An 18,664-nucleotide genomic window follows, 5' to 3' on the forward strand; every position below is an offset into this window, starting at 1 on the left:
TCTTAAGTTAGAAACATAGAAGATTGCTGGCAAAAAAAGATTTAGTGGCCTATCAAGCTTGCCCTTTGAATTTTTCTTGTGGTGCTTTCTTTTCCTTTTTAATTTATTTACTTATTATCTTTCACTTATTTTTTTTCCATTTGTATTTAATTTTTAACTTTGGTCGGAGGATGGACATGTGTTTATCCCAAGCGTGATTAAACATAGTTACTGATGATTAACCTCCTACCTCCACTGCTCTTTCTGTGAAGTAATACTTTCTAACTTTACTTTTGAACTTCCCTCCTCATTTACTAATTTGTTCTTATTAAAATCTATATTCCTTGGATCCGGAGACTGAAATCTCAACTCATTAATCAGCATCTATACATTCTAATTTTGTGTGAACTAAAAAAAATCCCCAAACCTGAGAGAAATGGTTGGAAAGCCTACCCTAAAAAAATTTCTGGTTGCCCCCTGCGGTACTTCTTCCTTCATTATGAATTGATTTTCTATGGACTATTTCTTCTGCCAAAATAAACTTGGTTAATAATGAACATTCATATACCTGACCCTGTATAAAGATTTATGGAAAGTTTAAACTCTCTATAAGCATTTGAACTAATAATGGCCAAAGGAAATTGGCAGTAGATAAGAATGGAAGGAATTCAAGATGGGCTGGACTGTGAGCACAAAGGGACTCATGACACATGTGGACCCTTCTTCGGGCTCTGCGTGGTCTCATCTCCTACAAAAACTCAACACACACTAACTAAACCTTTTTTTGGGGGCGGGGAAGAGAAGCAGTCCTTTGTAAGCAGAAAGATCTGGGGTGGTAACTGGTGTATCTCTCGTTACACTTACTTGGCTGTAACTGCAAGGCTGGCAAAGAACCACCTGCCTCCTGTCATTGGCAGAAGGCCCTACTCAGGACCTTCTGCTAAGTTTTATCTATCATACCTGTCATAAGAAACAAGCTAGTTTGTGGTCCCTTGTAAAAGGGGACTAGGGCTTCTGTGCATGTCCAGAAGAGTGTGCGCGTGGGCGCGATATGAACCAGTAGTAAAGGTAAGTAGAACCCACCCCTGCACCAAACCATCAATAACTTCCAGATGACAACTGACAATAGGAGGCTCTTTTTCCTGTTCATCAAGTTTGTTCCTAATGCCCATTACAGGAACCTACAACCTGGCCTTATGGGAAGATCATGAAACTAGACAATTGGATCACTCTCAACCAGTGAATGTAACATCAGCAAGTGAGGATCAACTCCAAGATCCCACCATATATTCCCTTCCCCACTACGTCCCAGTGTTCTTGCTCAGCCTCACTCCCCAGATCTCCCACATCTCTTACATCCTAAGGCTTAATACAAAATAAAACCAAAATGTTGTGGAATAAAATGAAAAATGAAAGTTCAGCCAAATGCTCTTTGATAAAACTGGAAGAGAGGAGCTAATAGGTCAACACACGTTCAGCATCCTGTTTCAAATGTAGGTTATTCCACAACATCATTTTCTCATAATACTTCTAAAAGAGAATCTTAAACGAAATCTTTAGTATGAATTATACATTGGTTACTTGCAGAATATAGCTTAGAGAAACTTGTATGAAATATTTCAAAAATATTCTTAATTTGCCCATAAAATGTTATCAGAGCAGAGATAATAGTAATTATTTTGCCATAAAAAATAAAATGTCCTTCACAATCATTGTATCTGTATTCCACATCAGTTTTAACATTGTCTTTCAAAGTAAAAGCTATCCCACATGCTTTATTTGAATATTTATTAATATAGTTCAGCCAATCCATTTCCTAGGTGTTAAAAGGAAGAATTTGTAGGATACAATACGTGCCAGGAAAGAAGGAAAGGGAGAAGATGGAAATAGAGGGGAGGGGGAAAGAAAAAATAACAGAAGAGAGAAGAGAGAAGAGAAAGGAAGGAAGGAAGGAAGGAAGGAAGGAAGGAAGGAAGGAAGGAAGGAAGGAAGGAAGGAAGGAAGGATCATCACTTCCTTCCTTGTCCTAATTATTGAACACAAGTGTCCACTGAACGTTTAACAGCTCGTATAAGGGGATATTGGTTGTTATTTTTGAAGACCATAAAGAAAGACTTTAGATCTGTGTCTTTGGTGTCCCCATCCAGATAGAAGGTGAACTTCTGGAGCAATGTGCTGAAGAACAGGAAGAGCTCCATCCTAGCCAGGGCTTGCCCTGGACAGGCTCTCTTCCCTGCAATAGCAAACAAGAAAATAAAGCTTATTTAGGAAGTACACCTGATGGAATTGTGCCTGATAAAAAAAATAACATGGATCAAGCCAGCATGTGGATTTGTAATACCTATCCCAGAGGACTGTACCTGCTGAGAATGGCATGAAAGCATCTTTTTTCCTGAATTGGCCTTTTTCATCCAAAAAATGATGTGGGTTGAACTTCTCTGGAGTCTCCCAATGGAGAGGATCATAATGTACTGAGGAGAGGACTGGCGCAACAGCCATGTACTAGAAGAGGGAAGTGAGGAAATAGATGACATTAGTTGGTTTTGCTTCATGCAGAGAAGAAAGAGTTTCAAATGAAATAGGCCAGCAGGGAGCAATCTGCAAACATTCTGAAATGGAGTGAAGGGAAAGAGATTTGGTTTAATTTATTTATTTATTAAATGTATATACGTCCCATTATCCATAGTGACTCTAGGCTTACAATTCCATAAATAAGGCATATTAATACATATCTACTGAATTGCGTTGAATATCATCTCAACTAACAGTCATCTTTTTTTTTTCTTCTGCACACTATCTTGATTAGTAGATTAGTATTATTGGCACACCTTGGGAATGTTGTAACCATGGAATTTTACGTCACAGGTTGTTGCCCGTGGAAAGCTCTCAGCACTCCCAATCCGATAACGTTGAGCCTCATGGACCACAGCATTTGTGAAAGGCATCTTCAACCGGTCTTCTATGCTTGGAGTTCGATTTGTACCCACTGCCTCATCAATCTCCTGTTGCACCTTAGCTGTGAGACAAACATATTGAGATGTGATTGACAGCCTTTTACTTTCTCATATTGAGCATCTGCAGTCAACTACCACTTGAATAGAAACATGTTTTCCAAAGCATATTCAGGGAAGACGCTTCTAGTCAGGACAATGGCTCCTCCTCAAAGTCATTTCTTAATAGAGACCATTTTAATTTTTCTAGTGCAAGAAGAGGAGATACTTATTGTTTATCTCTGTCTTGTGTCTTTCTTGATAAGCTGAAAACCACAAAGTGAAAAGTGTTTCCATAGGAGATTTTAGAAGATTATAGTCCCTACCCAAAGTTGGAATAAATAGTAATCAGGAGAAAAAACTAATGTACTTAAATTAATTTCTTAAACTGTTATTACATTGTGTGGGAAAATGAACTCATGGGCTATGTTGTCGAACATCTATATTTCCAGAAGGGTCTCCTAAGGTGAACAGATCCCTACCACAGCAGCAAAAGGCAGAGGGTGCTAAGAATTACCAGGTTAAATCAGTCTGCCTTTGGACTTTGGACATAGGAACAATCAACATTCAAACAATGAAAACAGAAGTGTGAGTAGAAGAACTGCCGATTGAACTCAATAATATTCATTTTGATATCATTAGATTATGTGAAACATGACAATAAGGCAAACGTTTAGTTGAACTTGATAGGACTGGGCATTTATTCTATGCTAGAGGTACTGAAGATGGTCGATGTGGTAGAGTTGGTTTTCTCGTCAACCAAAAGCTGAAACACTCTGTAGTAAAATTTGAAAATAGACCAGAGTAGCCCAATGCATTATTCAATTGAACAAACAATACAAGTTTCAAATCATTCAAGCTTATGCACCAACAATAAGCTATAGTGACGATGATGTCAAGGAAGTTTATGGCAATGTGGCCTGCCTTAAAGACAAAGAAAAGTCCCAGTACAAAATACTAAAGGGTGACTTTAATGCAAGAATAGGAAGAACAATAACTGATGAAAAGGTGACCGGCCCATATGGAAATGGTGAACGAGATAATAGTGGTGCAGACTAGTAGATTTTGCTGAAGGACAGGAACTTTATATCATGAACTCATTTTACAAGAAAAAGGCTAGCAGAAAATGGACACAGAAGAGTCCATCTGGGTACACAAGCAAAATTGACTACATCATGCCAAGTGATAAACCATATTCTGCAATTGTACTGTCATCACACATTTTAATGTTGGAAGTGATGATAGTTAATAATACAAGCTAAAATGAAGATAGACTGTCAAAAAGATCATATAAAAATGCTAAAGATGTAACAAAAAACAAAAATGAAGATAAGCTGTTAGACGAGAACAGCAATTTTGAGATTAATCTATCAAATCACTTTGCTCTATTGCAAGATTTGGAAGAGGTGAACATTATCTTGAGTCTTTGGATAAAGGCGGCATACAAGTTGAACAAATAAATTATGGATCAAAATGAACAAATATTTAAAAACTCCTTGAACTATATATATAGCACAACTGGAAAAACAATTTATACAATCAAAATCTTTGATGAAACTATTGAATTAATGAAAAAAACAATGGACAGTGAAGAATGCCGGAAGTTTCACTAATAAACTGAAGTACGTTGAACTTTGCAAGACCACAAGAAAACATATCCAAGAAGAAACGCATCAGTTTAACATGAAGCTTGTAAAAAAGGCAATTGAAGAAAACAAAGGGATTAATAGAGCAAATGCAAGCTTATAAATACAAGAGAGAAAGTTTTTGTATTAAAACATGAAGATAGCTTTGTGTGAAGAACAAGACAGGAAATGTTAAAAATAATTCAAACAGAATTATTAGATTAGTAATTAATTAGTTTAAGAATTAATAGAAATAAAATTCTATTCAGAGCTATGCAAAGATCAAGCTCACTCAAAAGTAACAACACCCATGAAAGAGGAAATGCCAAATATGCTTCAGGAAATGACTGTTACAGTTTAAATCATGAAAGCTGGTGGCCACAGTTTATAAAAGATAGTAAGAAAACTGTACTTGAGATGCCTCAGAAAAGAAAAAAATACTGAATACATGGAAAAATGCTGAAGAGACTCTTATACACAAGAGATGATTTAACGAACTATCATCCAATAATCGTTTCAGTCACCTACAAGGTTTTCACCAAGATAATAGGAAAAAGAATAGTGGGAACATTAAACGATGGCATAGCCAAAGGAGCAGGCAAAGTCCAGAAATGGCTACAGTAGAATGGATCATCCAGGTTGTTCCGCAAATCATTGAAAGGCACAATGAATTACACCTTGCCTTTGTGCATGGCTTTCATTGACTACAAACATGCATTTGACTCAGTATTTCAGCAAGCAATAAAGCAACTGCAATGAGTTGTACTGTTGAGTACAACAGTTATTTAGTTTATTTTTTCCATGATTAATGCTGAAAGCTCTAAGAGTACTGATATCTTTATATATTTCTGGATATTTCTTTACCTTGAATGTGTTGTAATTTAGCCATTGCTAGGAGGCTGCAGAACAAAGCATGGCTTGTAGTTACTGTCCCAGCAGTAAAGAGACCAAACACAGTAATCACAAGTTCTTCAGGAGAGTAGATACCCTCAGATGAGTTCTGGTCCTGAAAAGAAAATAGAAAGGGAACTGGAAGAATAAAAATTCTACTTGGAATTGAATTAAAGTAATTCATGAAACTCTCCATAGTGTCTCTTTCAATTAAAGGAAACTTAACTCGACCAGACTGACTTTAGAATATATACAAAACATTTTCAATTCTAAGGTATTTCTGGGATCAACATCTGATACATGGAGGAAACAGCTTGACTATCTGGCCTACCCATCAAATATTTACCACAAGAAACTGCCAGAATTAAAGACTGGACACTCTGAATTTGACTAAGGTTGTTTTTTAGAACTGGACTACAGCAGGCCTTAAGGTGTATGATTGGAAAAAATTAGATCTGAGCATAGAAGCCTGAATGTTATATCTGAGAGACTACCGTATTTTCCGGCGTATAAGACGATTGGGCGTATAAGACGACCCCCGAATTTTCCTGTTAAAATATAGGGTTTGGGCTATACTCGCTGTATAAGACTACCCCTCTTCCAACGCAGACCAAATAAAAATTAAAAAACATCAACTGGCTCACCCACAATGTAAAAGCAGCTGTGCTAGACCCAAAATGGCCCCTGCAACAAGCAGGAACCTCACACAGCCACAAAAAGCCCAAAAAAACAACTTTCACACTTTACACACACACAACACAACACAACTGGCTCACCCACAATGTAAAAGCAGCTGTGCTAGACCCAAAATGGCCCCTGCAACAAGCAGGAACCTCACACAGCCACAAAAAGCCCAAAAACCCAACTTTCACACTTTACCCACACAAAATTCCACATACAGCTTTGTGAGATTCTGTGTGTTTGTGTAGTTAGAGTGAAACACTACAAAAACACACTAAATCTCAGAAAGTTGCACAAATATTATTTTATTTTATTTTATTTTTATTTTTATATGAAAGCTAAATTTAAAACTTCCTAAGCTTTAAATGGCTAGATCTAAAAAAGAACAACTAAAAAAAACCCCAATTAACTATTTTTTTTAAAGATCCCAAAGTGGAAAAAAACTTACCTAATAGAACAGGGGTCTCCAACCTTGGCAACTTTAAGACTTGTAGACTTCAACTCCCAGAATTCCTCAGCCAGCTTTGTTTTGCTGGCTGAGGAATTCTGGGAGTTGAAGTCCACAACTCCCTGCCTGCTTGATTGCAGGCAGGGAGTTGCTTGCTGATGGAATGGATTCAGGCAAGCGAAGCAAGGCAAGCGTTGTGACTAGCAGCTAAGGTAAGCAAGCTGGAGGGGGAAAACTTTTTTTCTTTTACATGGCTCTGGCGATCCCAGCTGAGTTGCCTGATTAGCAGATCGTCAGAGCTTGGATCACCAGAGCCATGTGAAAGAAAAAAAGTTTTTTCTTTCTACATGGCTCTGGTGATCCCAGCTGTGTTGCCTGATTAGCAGATCGTCAGAGCTTGGATCGCCAGAGCCATTTGAAAGGAAAAAAGTTTTTTCTTTTTACATGGCTCTGGCGATCCCAACTGAGTTGCCTGATTAGCAGGCAACTCAACTGGGATCGTCAGAGCTTGGATCGCAAGAGCCATTTAAGGCTCGTCAGAGCCTTTCGGGCTGGTCTGCCTGGTTACAGGAGAACGACACCCGGCGTATAAGACAACCCACGACTTTTGAGAAGATTTTCATGTGTTAAAAAGTCGTCTTATACTCCGGAAAATACGGTAATCCTAATAGTCTAATCCTAATACTTTGGCCACCTAATGAGAAGGAAGGGCTCACTGGAGAAGAACCTAATGCTGGGAAAAATTGAGGGCAAAAGAGAATGAGGTGGCTGGATGGAGTCACTGAAGCAGTAGGTGTGAGCTTAAATGGACTCCAGAAGATGGTAGAGGACAGGAAGGCCTGGAGGAACATTGTCCATGGGGTCGTGATGGGTCGGACATGACTTCACAACTAACAACAACAATCCTAGCAGAAATTGCTGTTGCAAGATCAATAATTATCTTCACCTATTAAGATGTAGAAGTTGTGTAAATTAGCATGTAAAGCAAATTTCTATACATACACATTTTTTGAAGGGAGATAACTTTAGAAACAATTATGTCGGAATAGTAATTTATGTCAACAAATAGCTATTTAAAGTAAACAAAAAAGGGGGAATCAATATTTTCATATTCTTTCATATGCAGTGAACTTGTTTCATCTTAGATACACATTGGAGATATTTAGACATCTATGCAGAGACAGTATCTATATCTACCTTCTCCATTCTATGAAGGAAGCAATCAATATAGTCACGTGGGTTCTGAGGATCCAATGTTTTCTTGTGTAATTCTACTTCCTCACGGATATAATCACTGAGTTTTTCAGTCTCAGCAAAAATCTTGATGTGTTTCCCAGGAAAGTATTCCATTATTTTTGGAAAAGTATTGTAGATCTGTTGCAGAGAGGAATAGAATAGAATAGAACAGAATAGAATTCTTTATTGGCCAAGTGAGATTGGACACACAAAGAATTTGTCTTTGGTGCATATGCTCTCAGTGTACATAAAAGACAAGATACATTCATCAAGAATCATAAGGTACAACACTTAATTATAGTCAAAGGGTACAAATAAACAATCAAATCATACTAGGAAACAATATCAATATAAATCGTAAGGATATAAGCAACAAAGTTACAGTCATGCAGTCATAAGTGGGAGGAGATAGGTGATAGGAATGATGAGAAGACTAATAGCAATAGTAATGCAGACATAGTGAATAGTTTGACAGTGTTGAGGGAATTATTTGTTTAACAGAGTGATGGCGTTTGGGAAAAAACTGTTTTTGTGTCTAGTTGTTTTGGTGTGCAGTGCTCTATAGCATTGTTTTAAGGGTAGGAGTCAAAACAATTCATGTCCAGGATGTGAGGGGTTTGTAAATATTTTCATAGACCTCTTTTTGACTCATGTGGTATACAGGTCCTCAATGGAAGGCAGGTTGGTATTTATTTATTTATGTATTTATGTATTTATGTATTTATGTATTTATGTATTTATGTATTTATGTATTTATGTATTTATGTATTTATTTATTTATTTATTTATTTATTTATTTATTTATTTATTTATTTATTTATTTATTCATTCATTCATTCATTCATTCATTCATTCATTCATTCATTTATTTATTTATTTATTTATTTATTTATTTATTTATTTATCAGCAAGTACAAGGAAACAAGTAACAGTATAGATATAGAGATGAACACATGAAAAAAAATTGGCAGAAATAAATAAGCAAAACATAGCCATAAACACATAAAATGAGTACATATAAATGGGAACAGTAGGACAGAGATGGTAGGCATGCTGGTGCGCTTATGCACGCCCACGTAGGGACCTCTTAAGAAATGTGAAAGGTCAGGGGAGGCATGGCCAGCATCACGGTGAGACGTGGAATGTAAGATCCATGAATCAAGGAAAACTGGATGTGGTCAAACAAGAGGTGACAAGACTGAACATCAACATCTTAGGAATCAGCGAACATAAATGTACAGGAATGAGTGAATTTAATTCCTATGACCATCAGGTATACCACTGAGGGCAAGAATCCCTCAGAAGAAATGGAGTAGCTTTCATATAAGAGAGGAATCAATAAAAGAGTAGGAAAAGCAATACTGGGATACAATCCCCAAAATGACAGAATGATCTCAGTTCAAATCCAAGGCAAACCATTCAATATCCCAGTAGTCCAAGTCTATGCCCCAACCACTGGTGCTGAAGAGGATGAAATTGACTGGTTCTACAGCACCTTATAAAATTAACACCAAAAAATGATGTCCTTATCATCATGGGGGATTGGAATGCTAAAGTACGAAGCCAAAAGATAACCAGAATAACAGGCAAGTTTGGCCTTGCAATACAAAATGAAGCAGGGCACAGGCTGATAGAATTCTGTCAAGATAATATGACGGTCATAGCAAACACTCTTTTCCAACAACCCAAGAGACGACTCTACACATGGACATCACCTGTCAACACAGAAATCAGATTGACTATGTGCTCTGCAGCCAAAGATGGAGGAGATCTATACAGTCAGTAAAACAAGACCAGGAGCTGATTGTGGCTCAGATCATGAGCTCCTCGTTGCAAAATTTAGACTTAAATTGAAGAAAGTAGGGAAAAGCACTAGGCCACTCAGGTATGAACTAAATCTTGGAGGGACAGGGGAGTGAGAGAGGCGCTTCAGAAGACCAAGAGGAACAGGCAAGTTTCCTCAGAAGGTTGGAGGCAGCTCTTTGACCCGGCAGTGGGGGAGGCGGCCATTACAACTGCTACAAGCTGGAGCAACTGGACTAAGATTTGAGCAGGAGTGAAGACTGAACAGAGTATTGTTATCGGGTGAGTGATTGGCCAGCTCACAGGTAAGAAGAAAAATATTTTAAAGCTTGAAAGAAGTCCCAATGAGTAATTAGCGGCTAATTGGCACTCAGGAATTCAAGTGGAGAGGGGGAAAAAAGAGGAACTTTAAAAGGAACCTTCCACCTGAATTTAAAACTGGACTTGTAAGAAACTAAAAATAAGATAAGAAAAAGAAACAGAGTAGTATTCTTTAAACAACAAAAGGATTTAATTTGGAGAAGAGGAAGTAATTATTTTTGTGGATTTACAATGGATACTTTATTGTCGGGAGACTTGTGAATTGGAGAGAGATATCTAGTGGTGAAAAGAAAGCATCGTATTAAGTTTATATAGGCCATCGTGAGAAAATACTGGAGGAGTGTTTGTCTAAACAGCTGGAGCACGATTTCAAAAGAAGTGGAAAGAATATAGACTGGAATTGGAATGGTCTAAATGAATATTTGAATTGGACACTATTTGGAAAGAAAAAAGAAAAAAAGAGAAATTATAAGGACTGGAATTTGAACTGTATGCAAACGAAAAAAATAAATTTAAAAATCTTTGCCCTTTAAATTGATAACATGGAGAACTGGGAGGAGGAGTATGAGGAACTAAGGGAGATATTTCAAAAGATAAGAGAAGCATTTAAGGGAAATAAAGAAGTGGAAGGTTGGTTAGAATGCAAAAAAAAAGGAAAGAGAAAATATGAATGAGAAACAAGAGAAGCAAGAAGACAATATTGAAAAGGAAATAATTGAAAATAAAGCAGGGGTGAAATGCTCCCGACTTGGGCGAGTAGGTAGCGATGGCAGCGGGCAGTTCAGAGAACTGTTAGCAAAAATCCCTCCCCCCCCAAGCCTCCAGCTTGCTTACCTTCGCACGCCTGCCTTGATTCGCTTGCTGTAATCCCTGCAATCTATTGCATCAGCAAGCAACTGAATCTCCCTGCCTGCAATCAAACTCATCGGTCAGCAGCTCTTTCTGCCTGCCTGCCTGCCTGCTTGCCTTGTCCTGGTAAGTTTTTCCCCCTTTGGGAGCTTAAAAAAAAATAGTTAATTGGGGTTTTTTTTAGTTGTTCTTTTTTTAGACCTAGCCATTTAAAGTTTAGGAAGTTTTAAATTTAGCTGCTTTTATATAAAAATAAAAATAAAATAAAATAAAATAATATTTGTGCAGGTTTCTGAGATTTTGTGTGTTTCTGTAGGGTTTCAATCTAACTACACAAACATACACAATCTCACAAAGCTATATATGAAATTTTGTGTGTATAAAGTGTGAAAGTTGGATTTTTGAACTTTTTGTGGCTGTGTGAGGTTCCTTCTTGTTCCAGGGGCCGTTTTGGGTCTAGCACAGCTGCTTTTACATTGTGTGAGCCAGTTGTGTTGTGCTGTGTGTGTAAAGTGTGAAAGTTGATTTTTTGGAATTTTTGTGGCTGTGTGAGGTTCCTGCTTGTTGCAGGGGCCATTTTGGGTCTAGCACAGCTGCTTTTACATTGTGGGTGAGCCAGTTGTGTTGTGTTGTGTTTTGTAGGTTAAAAAAGGGCAAAGAAGTGACATCAACCTAGCCACGCTCACCTGATCAAAAAGTCACGCCCACCCAATCACCTTACCACCAAGCCACGCCCACTAATTAAGCCACACCCACAGAACCGGTAGCGAAAATTTTTAGATTTCACCCCTGAAATAAAGATATAGATGATTACACTGGGATTGACAGTGATAGAATAAAAATGGATAAGGGGGAATTTCTCTCAAAAAAGAAGAAGAGAGAAGGAAATGGGAAATATTGAGAAGGAAAATTAAAAAAGTAAAAACTAGAGAAAGGGGGCAAAAAGGGAGATATAAGAAAAAGAAGAAGATAAGAGAATGGGAGAAAGGGAGGAAAATATTAAGAATGGGAATTTTGGAGAGATTAAAAGAAAATGGTTAAAAGAGGAGAGCAGAAAGAAAATTAAAATATTAATATGCTGATTTAAGAGAAGAATATTAGCAGTAGAAATTGTACGTAAAAAGTAATTTAGAAGAAATATATAGATTATTGTAAAAAGGATATGAATAAGGATGAAATGAAATGTGGGTAAGAAAAAAGAAGAAATATGTGGTTTAATGTAAAATAGATCAGTAGATACAATGTGAAAGACAGAACGGGTTATATGTTTTGCTGTTTGAAGATGTACATATTGGAGAGAAATAATAGTGGATGGTAAAGAAGTATGTCTTAAAGATGGAGAACAACAAAGGAATTAATTGAAATTATGATGAAAAATTGAAATGTAAAATTGAACAAAATTGAAATGTTAGTAAATGAAGTAAGTAAGAATGAAATGAAATATAAGTAAGAAGTAAAATAGAAGAAATATATTGTTAAAGATAAAATAGACTAAGGGTTGGAAGGCTAACTTAGCAAAGGCTTTAAGATAAAAGGAATAAGTTGAAAAACATGGTTAATAATTATGAGGGGAATTCTGAGAAATATATTTAATAAATGGAGGAAAAGTCGGGGTTATCTGGACACCACAATGGAAAATAGTAAATGGAAAATAAATACAGCAATAGAGAGAGATGAAAGAAGAAGTAGAGGGATGAAAGGAAGGGAGAAGGAGAGAGAGTAATAGAAAAAAGGGAAGAGGGGAGGAAGGAAGGGAGGGGAAATAAGAGTAGGAGAGAAGGTTAGAGAGGGAGAAAGAGAGGAGGAGGGGGAGAAGGAAGAGGAAGTATTGAAGGAGTAGGAGAGGAGGAAGAAGAAAGTAAGAAGGATAAAAGAAGGGAGGGAGATGGAAGAGAATGAGAAGAAAGATTGCTGTACAATAAAAAAGATGAAATGGAAGAAAGGCAACCCTGAACATGTTTAAATGTACTAGGATAAAGAATGAATTATTAAAAAAGAAAGGAGAATAAATATGAGTAAAAATAGAAAAATTAGAATTTGAGGGCAAATGAAGTTGTTTTTTATATAAATAAGCATAGAAATATTAAGATATGATCAAAAAACATGGAAAAAGAAGATCTTGGCAGAAATTGAGGAGCTCATCACATCTAATCTCCACATCTTTTATTTTAACATTTAGACACAGAGGGAAAAAAAAACCCACTAGTAAAAATGAATGTTTATGGCAGGAGGAGCATCAGAGAGGAAAAACATACCAGTCCTAGGAAACCAGTAAAAAATCTTATTTGAGACTCCACAATCTGCTGGTTCTCTATGAAGGTGTGATCTTTGTAATCAAATCGATTGCCAAAGACGACTGCACAGATCACATTAGAAACAGCACTTGCAACATTTCTTCTTGGGTCAAAAGGTTGCCCTGCAACAGAGGCCACAGAAATTTATGAGACAGATTAAAGAATATGGATCTCCCCTTCCACAATCCTCACCACAAAACTGCAAGGAAAAATGATATGGGTCAAAGAAGTTATGCAAAGATTTTACTGGTAATTTTTGATAAATAATATTAAGTAGGGGAGTTTATATGTAATTAAATTAAAACCTAGATCTTTAGAGTTTCTTCGAAACCTTATTGCTGTTTTCTTCTGTCAAGAATTGTTTTCTCACTTTTTTTCCCCACTCTTTCCCCTTCTGATTCCAGAGATTTGTCCATTAAAGATTAAATTCAAAAGAGCCACAAATCTCTAAAGGGACACTAATTTATGACCATTTAATTCAGATCCACAGTGGATTTCAGTTCTCCACCCTAATGGAAACTGCCTATTGTTGTCTCTCCATGCCTATAAGAGCAGTTGTTATCCACGTTTTCCTTTTTGCCCTTAGATTTCCTATCTTATTCATCCATAAATTCCTTTCCTGGCTGCTGATTCTATTCCCTCAGCACTTCCTCCTTCTATTCTATCTCTCATCCATCCATCCATCCATCCATCCATCCATCCATCCATCCATCCATCCATCCATCCATCCATCCATCCATCCATCCATCCATCCATCTATCTATCTATCTATCTATCTATCTATCTATCTATCTATCTATCTATCTATCTATCTATTTATTCCATACACATTTTTTTTATCTCCTTCCAGAAAAGACTTGTCCACAGAAGATGGTTTTTCAAGGTGTAACAGTCCCTGGAATAGTCACTTTATACCTGTCAAGAACCAGGAAATCAGGAGATCCAGACAGTTCAAATGGGTATAAAGATTTATTGTAAGCTTAAGCTTTCTACAAGAATCTGAACTACTAATGGTTAAAGAAAATTAATGGGAGATAAAAATAGAAGGAATTCAAGGTGGGCTGGAATTAGATCTCTTGTGGGCATGAAGGGATTCATGACTGATGATTTGTTTGACCCCTCCCTCAGGTTCAACCTAGTCATCTCCTACAATAGCCTTAATTCAAATCCATGGCACATCACAGATTTCTATCACTCATGCAGCCGATTCTTATCCATATTTTCCTTACCTCACTTCGTTTACCTATTTCATTTATCCATTATGTATTTTGTTGGTTGCTGAATTTGCTTGATATATGATTTAACATTATGTTCAAGCCTGGTTTAACATAATCATTCTAAAAAGAATCCAGGACTAAAATGTTTTTTTTCTGTGTATAATTACTAAATTAATTATTTTCCTAGTATCTACGGCATGTTCCTTCAGTTACTACAACCACAATAAGGTTTCACTAATTCTGGGCAAATTTTACAAAGCTGAGGGCTGACACTGGATTGAAAAGAAAGACACACCTTGAAAGCTATTATAGTCCCTCTGTGTGTTTTCGCCTTCTCTCTTGAACGCCACTGTGAAAAGGAGAAGGGGTACTCACTGCCTATCTAAGCTTTTCTTTATTTTGTGCACTTAAGTGCAGAGGATTTGAGTTTCAGTTCAGAATCTCGTTCTCCTGTAACTTCACATAGTACAACAAGCCCTTTCCATTTTCGTATTTTAAATACTCTTCCTGCTAAGATTCTTGTGTGAGAGAACAGTGTTCAGTTTCTTTAGAGAACCTTTTTTGGCAGCCATTTCCTCCACCAGACAAAGGGCTTCCTCCTGCACCCTCTCAGACATTCTTTTCTTCCCCATCCCAAAATCTCTCAAGGTGGACAGTGTGAACCGTCGCAGCTCCTTCCATTTCCTCTCATCGGTAGTATCGAATCCTGAAATAAAAGACATCAAAAAGATCACGATGTCCGTCAAATCTCAGCTTTGGCGAAGGAGGATATTTACACATAATGTGATGTTTCAGGCACTTTCCTTTTTCAACTCTTTGTCCCAATCATGTTCGAAACAGGTCACTGCATTGCAATAAATTATGCATCACAGAATGTTCCTTCCTCATATTTAATGTAAACCAGGCTTGAAATACTAAAGAAGCAAACTTCACAATTTCCATCTTTCCATTCTTGACTGCTGTCATACGACTAGAAGAATGAATGAGGCTATGAAAATCATGTCACAAGTTTCTGTAAGTGTATTTTAGATAGAAAGAAATCCCTCCACTAGATATGGGCTCTACATTGAAATCCTAAAGGTGCTTTTTCAGGAGGCAGCTGGACTTTTCTTATTTTCTCTTTGAAGATGTTTCATTTCTCATCCAAGAAGCTTCTTCAGCTCTGACTGGATGGTGGGGAATGGAAGAATTTATATTCCTTGCAGACAGCTGGTAATTTGCATCCTTTTAGAAAGTTGTTGAGGCACTTGGAGATTTACCTGTGTCCTCACCTGAGTAGTGTGAATATTCCTGTAATCTACATTTTCACCCCTCTGGAAATCCGTTCATACTCCCACACCATTCGAAGGGTGTTCATCCCAAAATGCATGGTTAAAAGTCTGTGAAGATTCTCAGTCATCAAGTCATGGTTGGATGTGTCCCAAAAGGACACAGATAAACCCACAAGTGCCTCAGTGATTCTCTAAAAGAATGCAAATTACCAGTTTTCTCAAAGGAATATAAATCCTTTCATTCTCCACCATTCCGTCAGAGCTGAAGAAGCTTCTTGGTTGTGAAGTGAAATGTCTTCAAAGAAAAAACAAGGAAAGTCCAGTTGCCTCCTGAAAAAGCACCTTTGGGACAACCATGACCTAAAAGTCTGAGAATCTACATAGATTTCTATATTGAGATGCAATTTTCAGAAGAAAATGGGAGTTGTTTTGAGTTCTGGATTTTTTCTGTAGAGGCTTTATTGACAAATATAGGTCACTTGCAATTACTTATTTACTTGCTTTTTTGTGTGCTAACAAATTACTTAGCACTTAGTTTCTAACACTTAGAAATCATAAGATTTCCTCCAACATGATCTATCCCTAACCTAATTCTTCAGGATTTGTGAGGGTACATTTGTCATCATTTTAACTGAGTTCATTGATGTTGCAGATGGCCATCTTCTTTCTTTCCCTTCATCTTTCCTGCCATTATAGCCTTCTCTAGGGAGCTAGACTTGTAGAATCTGTCTGAATCTGTCTGAAGAATGATCATTTGACTGTGACTGTCAAATTGAAATGACTGTGATCATTTCTGTTGAGTGGGAACTCTGAGTTGATTTGCTCAATGAGCTATTTGTTTGTTCTTCTTGGCTGTCCACAATATTCTCAGGGGTCTTGTTCAACATTAAAGCTCAGAGGGGTTAATATTCTTTCTATCCTCCTTATTCAAAATCCAAATCGCTGAACTCTCCTCTTTCAAAAGCTTTTTGTCTCCCTCTGAAAGGAATGGGTTAGAAGTGGGATCATTTTTCTTGCATGTAAGGAACAACCAGCATAGATTTCGCAAGTGACCAGCAGAAGCAAAATAGTGAAAAAAAATGTGTCCCCCCCCTCTTCAAAAAACATGACCAAATCAACATCTTAACAAAACTTCATTTCAAGTAAAACTTTCATAATTATCAATAATATTAACAGAATTCAAACAATTTTAAATAATTTAAAGTGAATCAACCTTTATTTTGGAATACTCGTCTGTTAAAAGGCGTATGAGTTCGCCCACCAAATTCTTCTGCTTGATTGATCAAAGCATCTTTTACCACCTCATATCCACAAAGAGCAACCATTGGTTTTGATCCAATCCAGACAGTAAATATAGGTCCATACTTTGCTGTAAGCTAAAGGTAAAATTAGATGGAAACCCAGTGAATTAAATGATAAAGCATTTTTTGGTGAATTTATTCTAAAGCATGCTTGAAATAGTTCTTAAATTCGCTATAGAGAGAACATGTTGAATCAGAGCTTTAATAATTCTTAATATCTACCGAGTACATCAATTAGATTAGCTATATTGCTAGCTGATGAGGTGATGGGAATGAGATAATCAAAATTTTGACTGTATAATACCACATCTTTTAATGAACTTTGTAACCTCCATTGTCTGGTGACTTTAAGTTAAAATTCCTACTGAAGATGCACATGAGCCTCTAATAAAATTGGACTCTTATAGAATAAATCAAACTCTTTAAATTAGGGAAATGTGCAGTTATCTTTCAAAACAATCACCTGAAACAGCAAAGAAGTACAATAGTGACCCAATCTTACCTTTTTAAAGGATTTGTTTAGAGGTAAAACATCTCGCTGAAAGAGGTTCCCCAGAATAGGCCATGGAGTAGGTCCAGGGGGCAGCTGCCCTTTTTTCTTGTACATTCGGAAAGATGAGATAAGGGTGAAAATTATAGAGAGAAGAAGCAGAACTCCTGCCCATGTCAGCTCCATCCTCTTCTGAGTTCTTTTCCTCTTCAAAAATCCAAGAAGCTGTTTAAATTAGACAAGATTGAAAGAAGGAGGCCAACTGGATCCCCAATCACATCTAAATTCTTCACTTCCTCTAACCTTTTCATACCTCCTTGTTTACATTCAGCTCAAATTATTCTTTCACCTCTATTAGTATAGGAAAGTTGCTTATCAACATTCTTACCTTCGGACTGTGGACAAAGGTAAGTTACAGTTTGTTTTGAGGGAAAATATGGAGTGCTTGTCGATTGAAAGTTCAGCAGTTCAGTGGTTCGAATCCCTAGTGCTGCGTAAAGATGTGTTCCCATTAATTGTCCCAGCTTTTGCCAACCTAGCAGTTCAAAAGCACATAAAAATACAAGTGGAAAAATAGCGACCACCTTTGGTGGGAAGGTAACAGCGTCCCATGCGCCTTTGGCATTTAGTCATGCCGGCCACATGACCCCGGAGACGTCTTCGGACAGTGCTGGCTCTTCAGCTTTGAAATGGAGATGAGCACCACCTCCACATTTTTCTTTTCCCTGTTGGTAAGGTGCCTGTGAATAGTTTAATGTCAAAACTGAAAGAGATACTAAAAGGGTGAATTTACAATGTAAGGGGTGAAAATGGTTCTTAATGTTTAATTGAATCATTTAAGTTAACGACAGGTGGTTCTTGAGTGTTATTAGGATGATTATACATTAGGATTAATTACATAATCATGCAATGTAAGATGAAGGAGCCCTGGTAGTGCAGTGCAGTATTGCAGGCAAATTCTGCCCACAGCCTAGAATTGACCCTGATTGAGCCTAGAATTGGCTCATGGTTGGCTCAGTCTTTCATCCTTCCAAGATAAGTAAAATGAGGACCCAAATTGTTAGGGGCAATATGCAAATAATGTTCTACATTGTAAGCCACCCAGAGAGTGTTGTAGATCACTATGGGCCATATAAAAGACTAAATGCTTATTGCTGTTGCTAGGCTGATTTTTTCTGCTCTAAAAAGACAAACCAGGGGAGGTTAGCATAATTGTAGCGATGCAGGGAATTCTCATTTGGAGAGCATTGTCCCAGAAAGCAGGGCCC

General features: G+C 37.2%; 1 protein-coding gene across 1 annotated transcript; it reads right to left on the reverse strand.

The window, feature by feature from the left end:
* Positions 1–1,681: 1,681 nt before the first annotated feature.
* Positions 1,682–17,633, reverse strand: LOC148115422 (cytochrome P450 2B4-like). Its single transcript, XM_087887266.1, has 9 exons — positions 17,409–17,633; positions 16,819–16,981; positions 14,891–15,040; positions 13,079–13,239; positions 7,812–7,988; positions 5,459–5,600; positions 2,808–2,995; positions 2,340–2,481; positions 1,682–2,212 (listed from the first exon to the last, which is right to left on the reverse strand). The coding sequence occupies exons 1-9, from the start codon at positions 17,580–17,582 to the stop codon at positions 2,010–2,012; spliced, it is 1,500 nt and encodes a 499-aa protein (XP_087743392.1). The 5' UTR covers positions 17,583–17,633; the 3' UTR covers positions 1,682–2,009.
* Between the last annotated feature and the right edge of the window lie 1,031 nt (positions 17,634–18,664).

The sequence above is a fragment of the Pantherophis guttatus genome, chromosome 2 (genome assembly GCF_059756535.1).
Source record: "Pantherophis guttatus breed Tessera chromosome 2, ASM5975653v1, whole genome shotgun sequence".
Taxonomy (NCBI): domain Eukaryota; kingdom Metazoa; phylum Chordata; class Lepidosauria; order Squamata; family Colubridae; genus Pantherophis; species Pantherophis guttatus.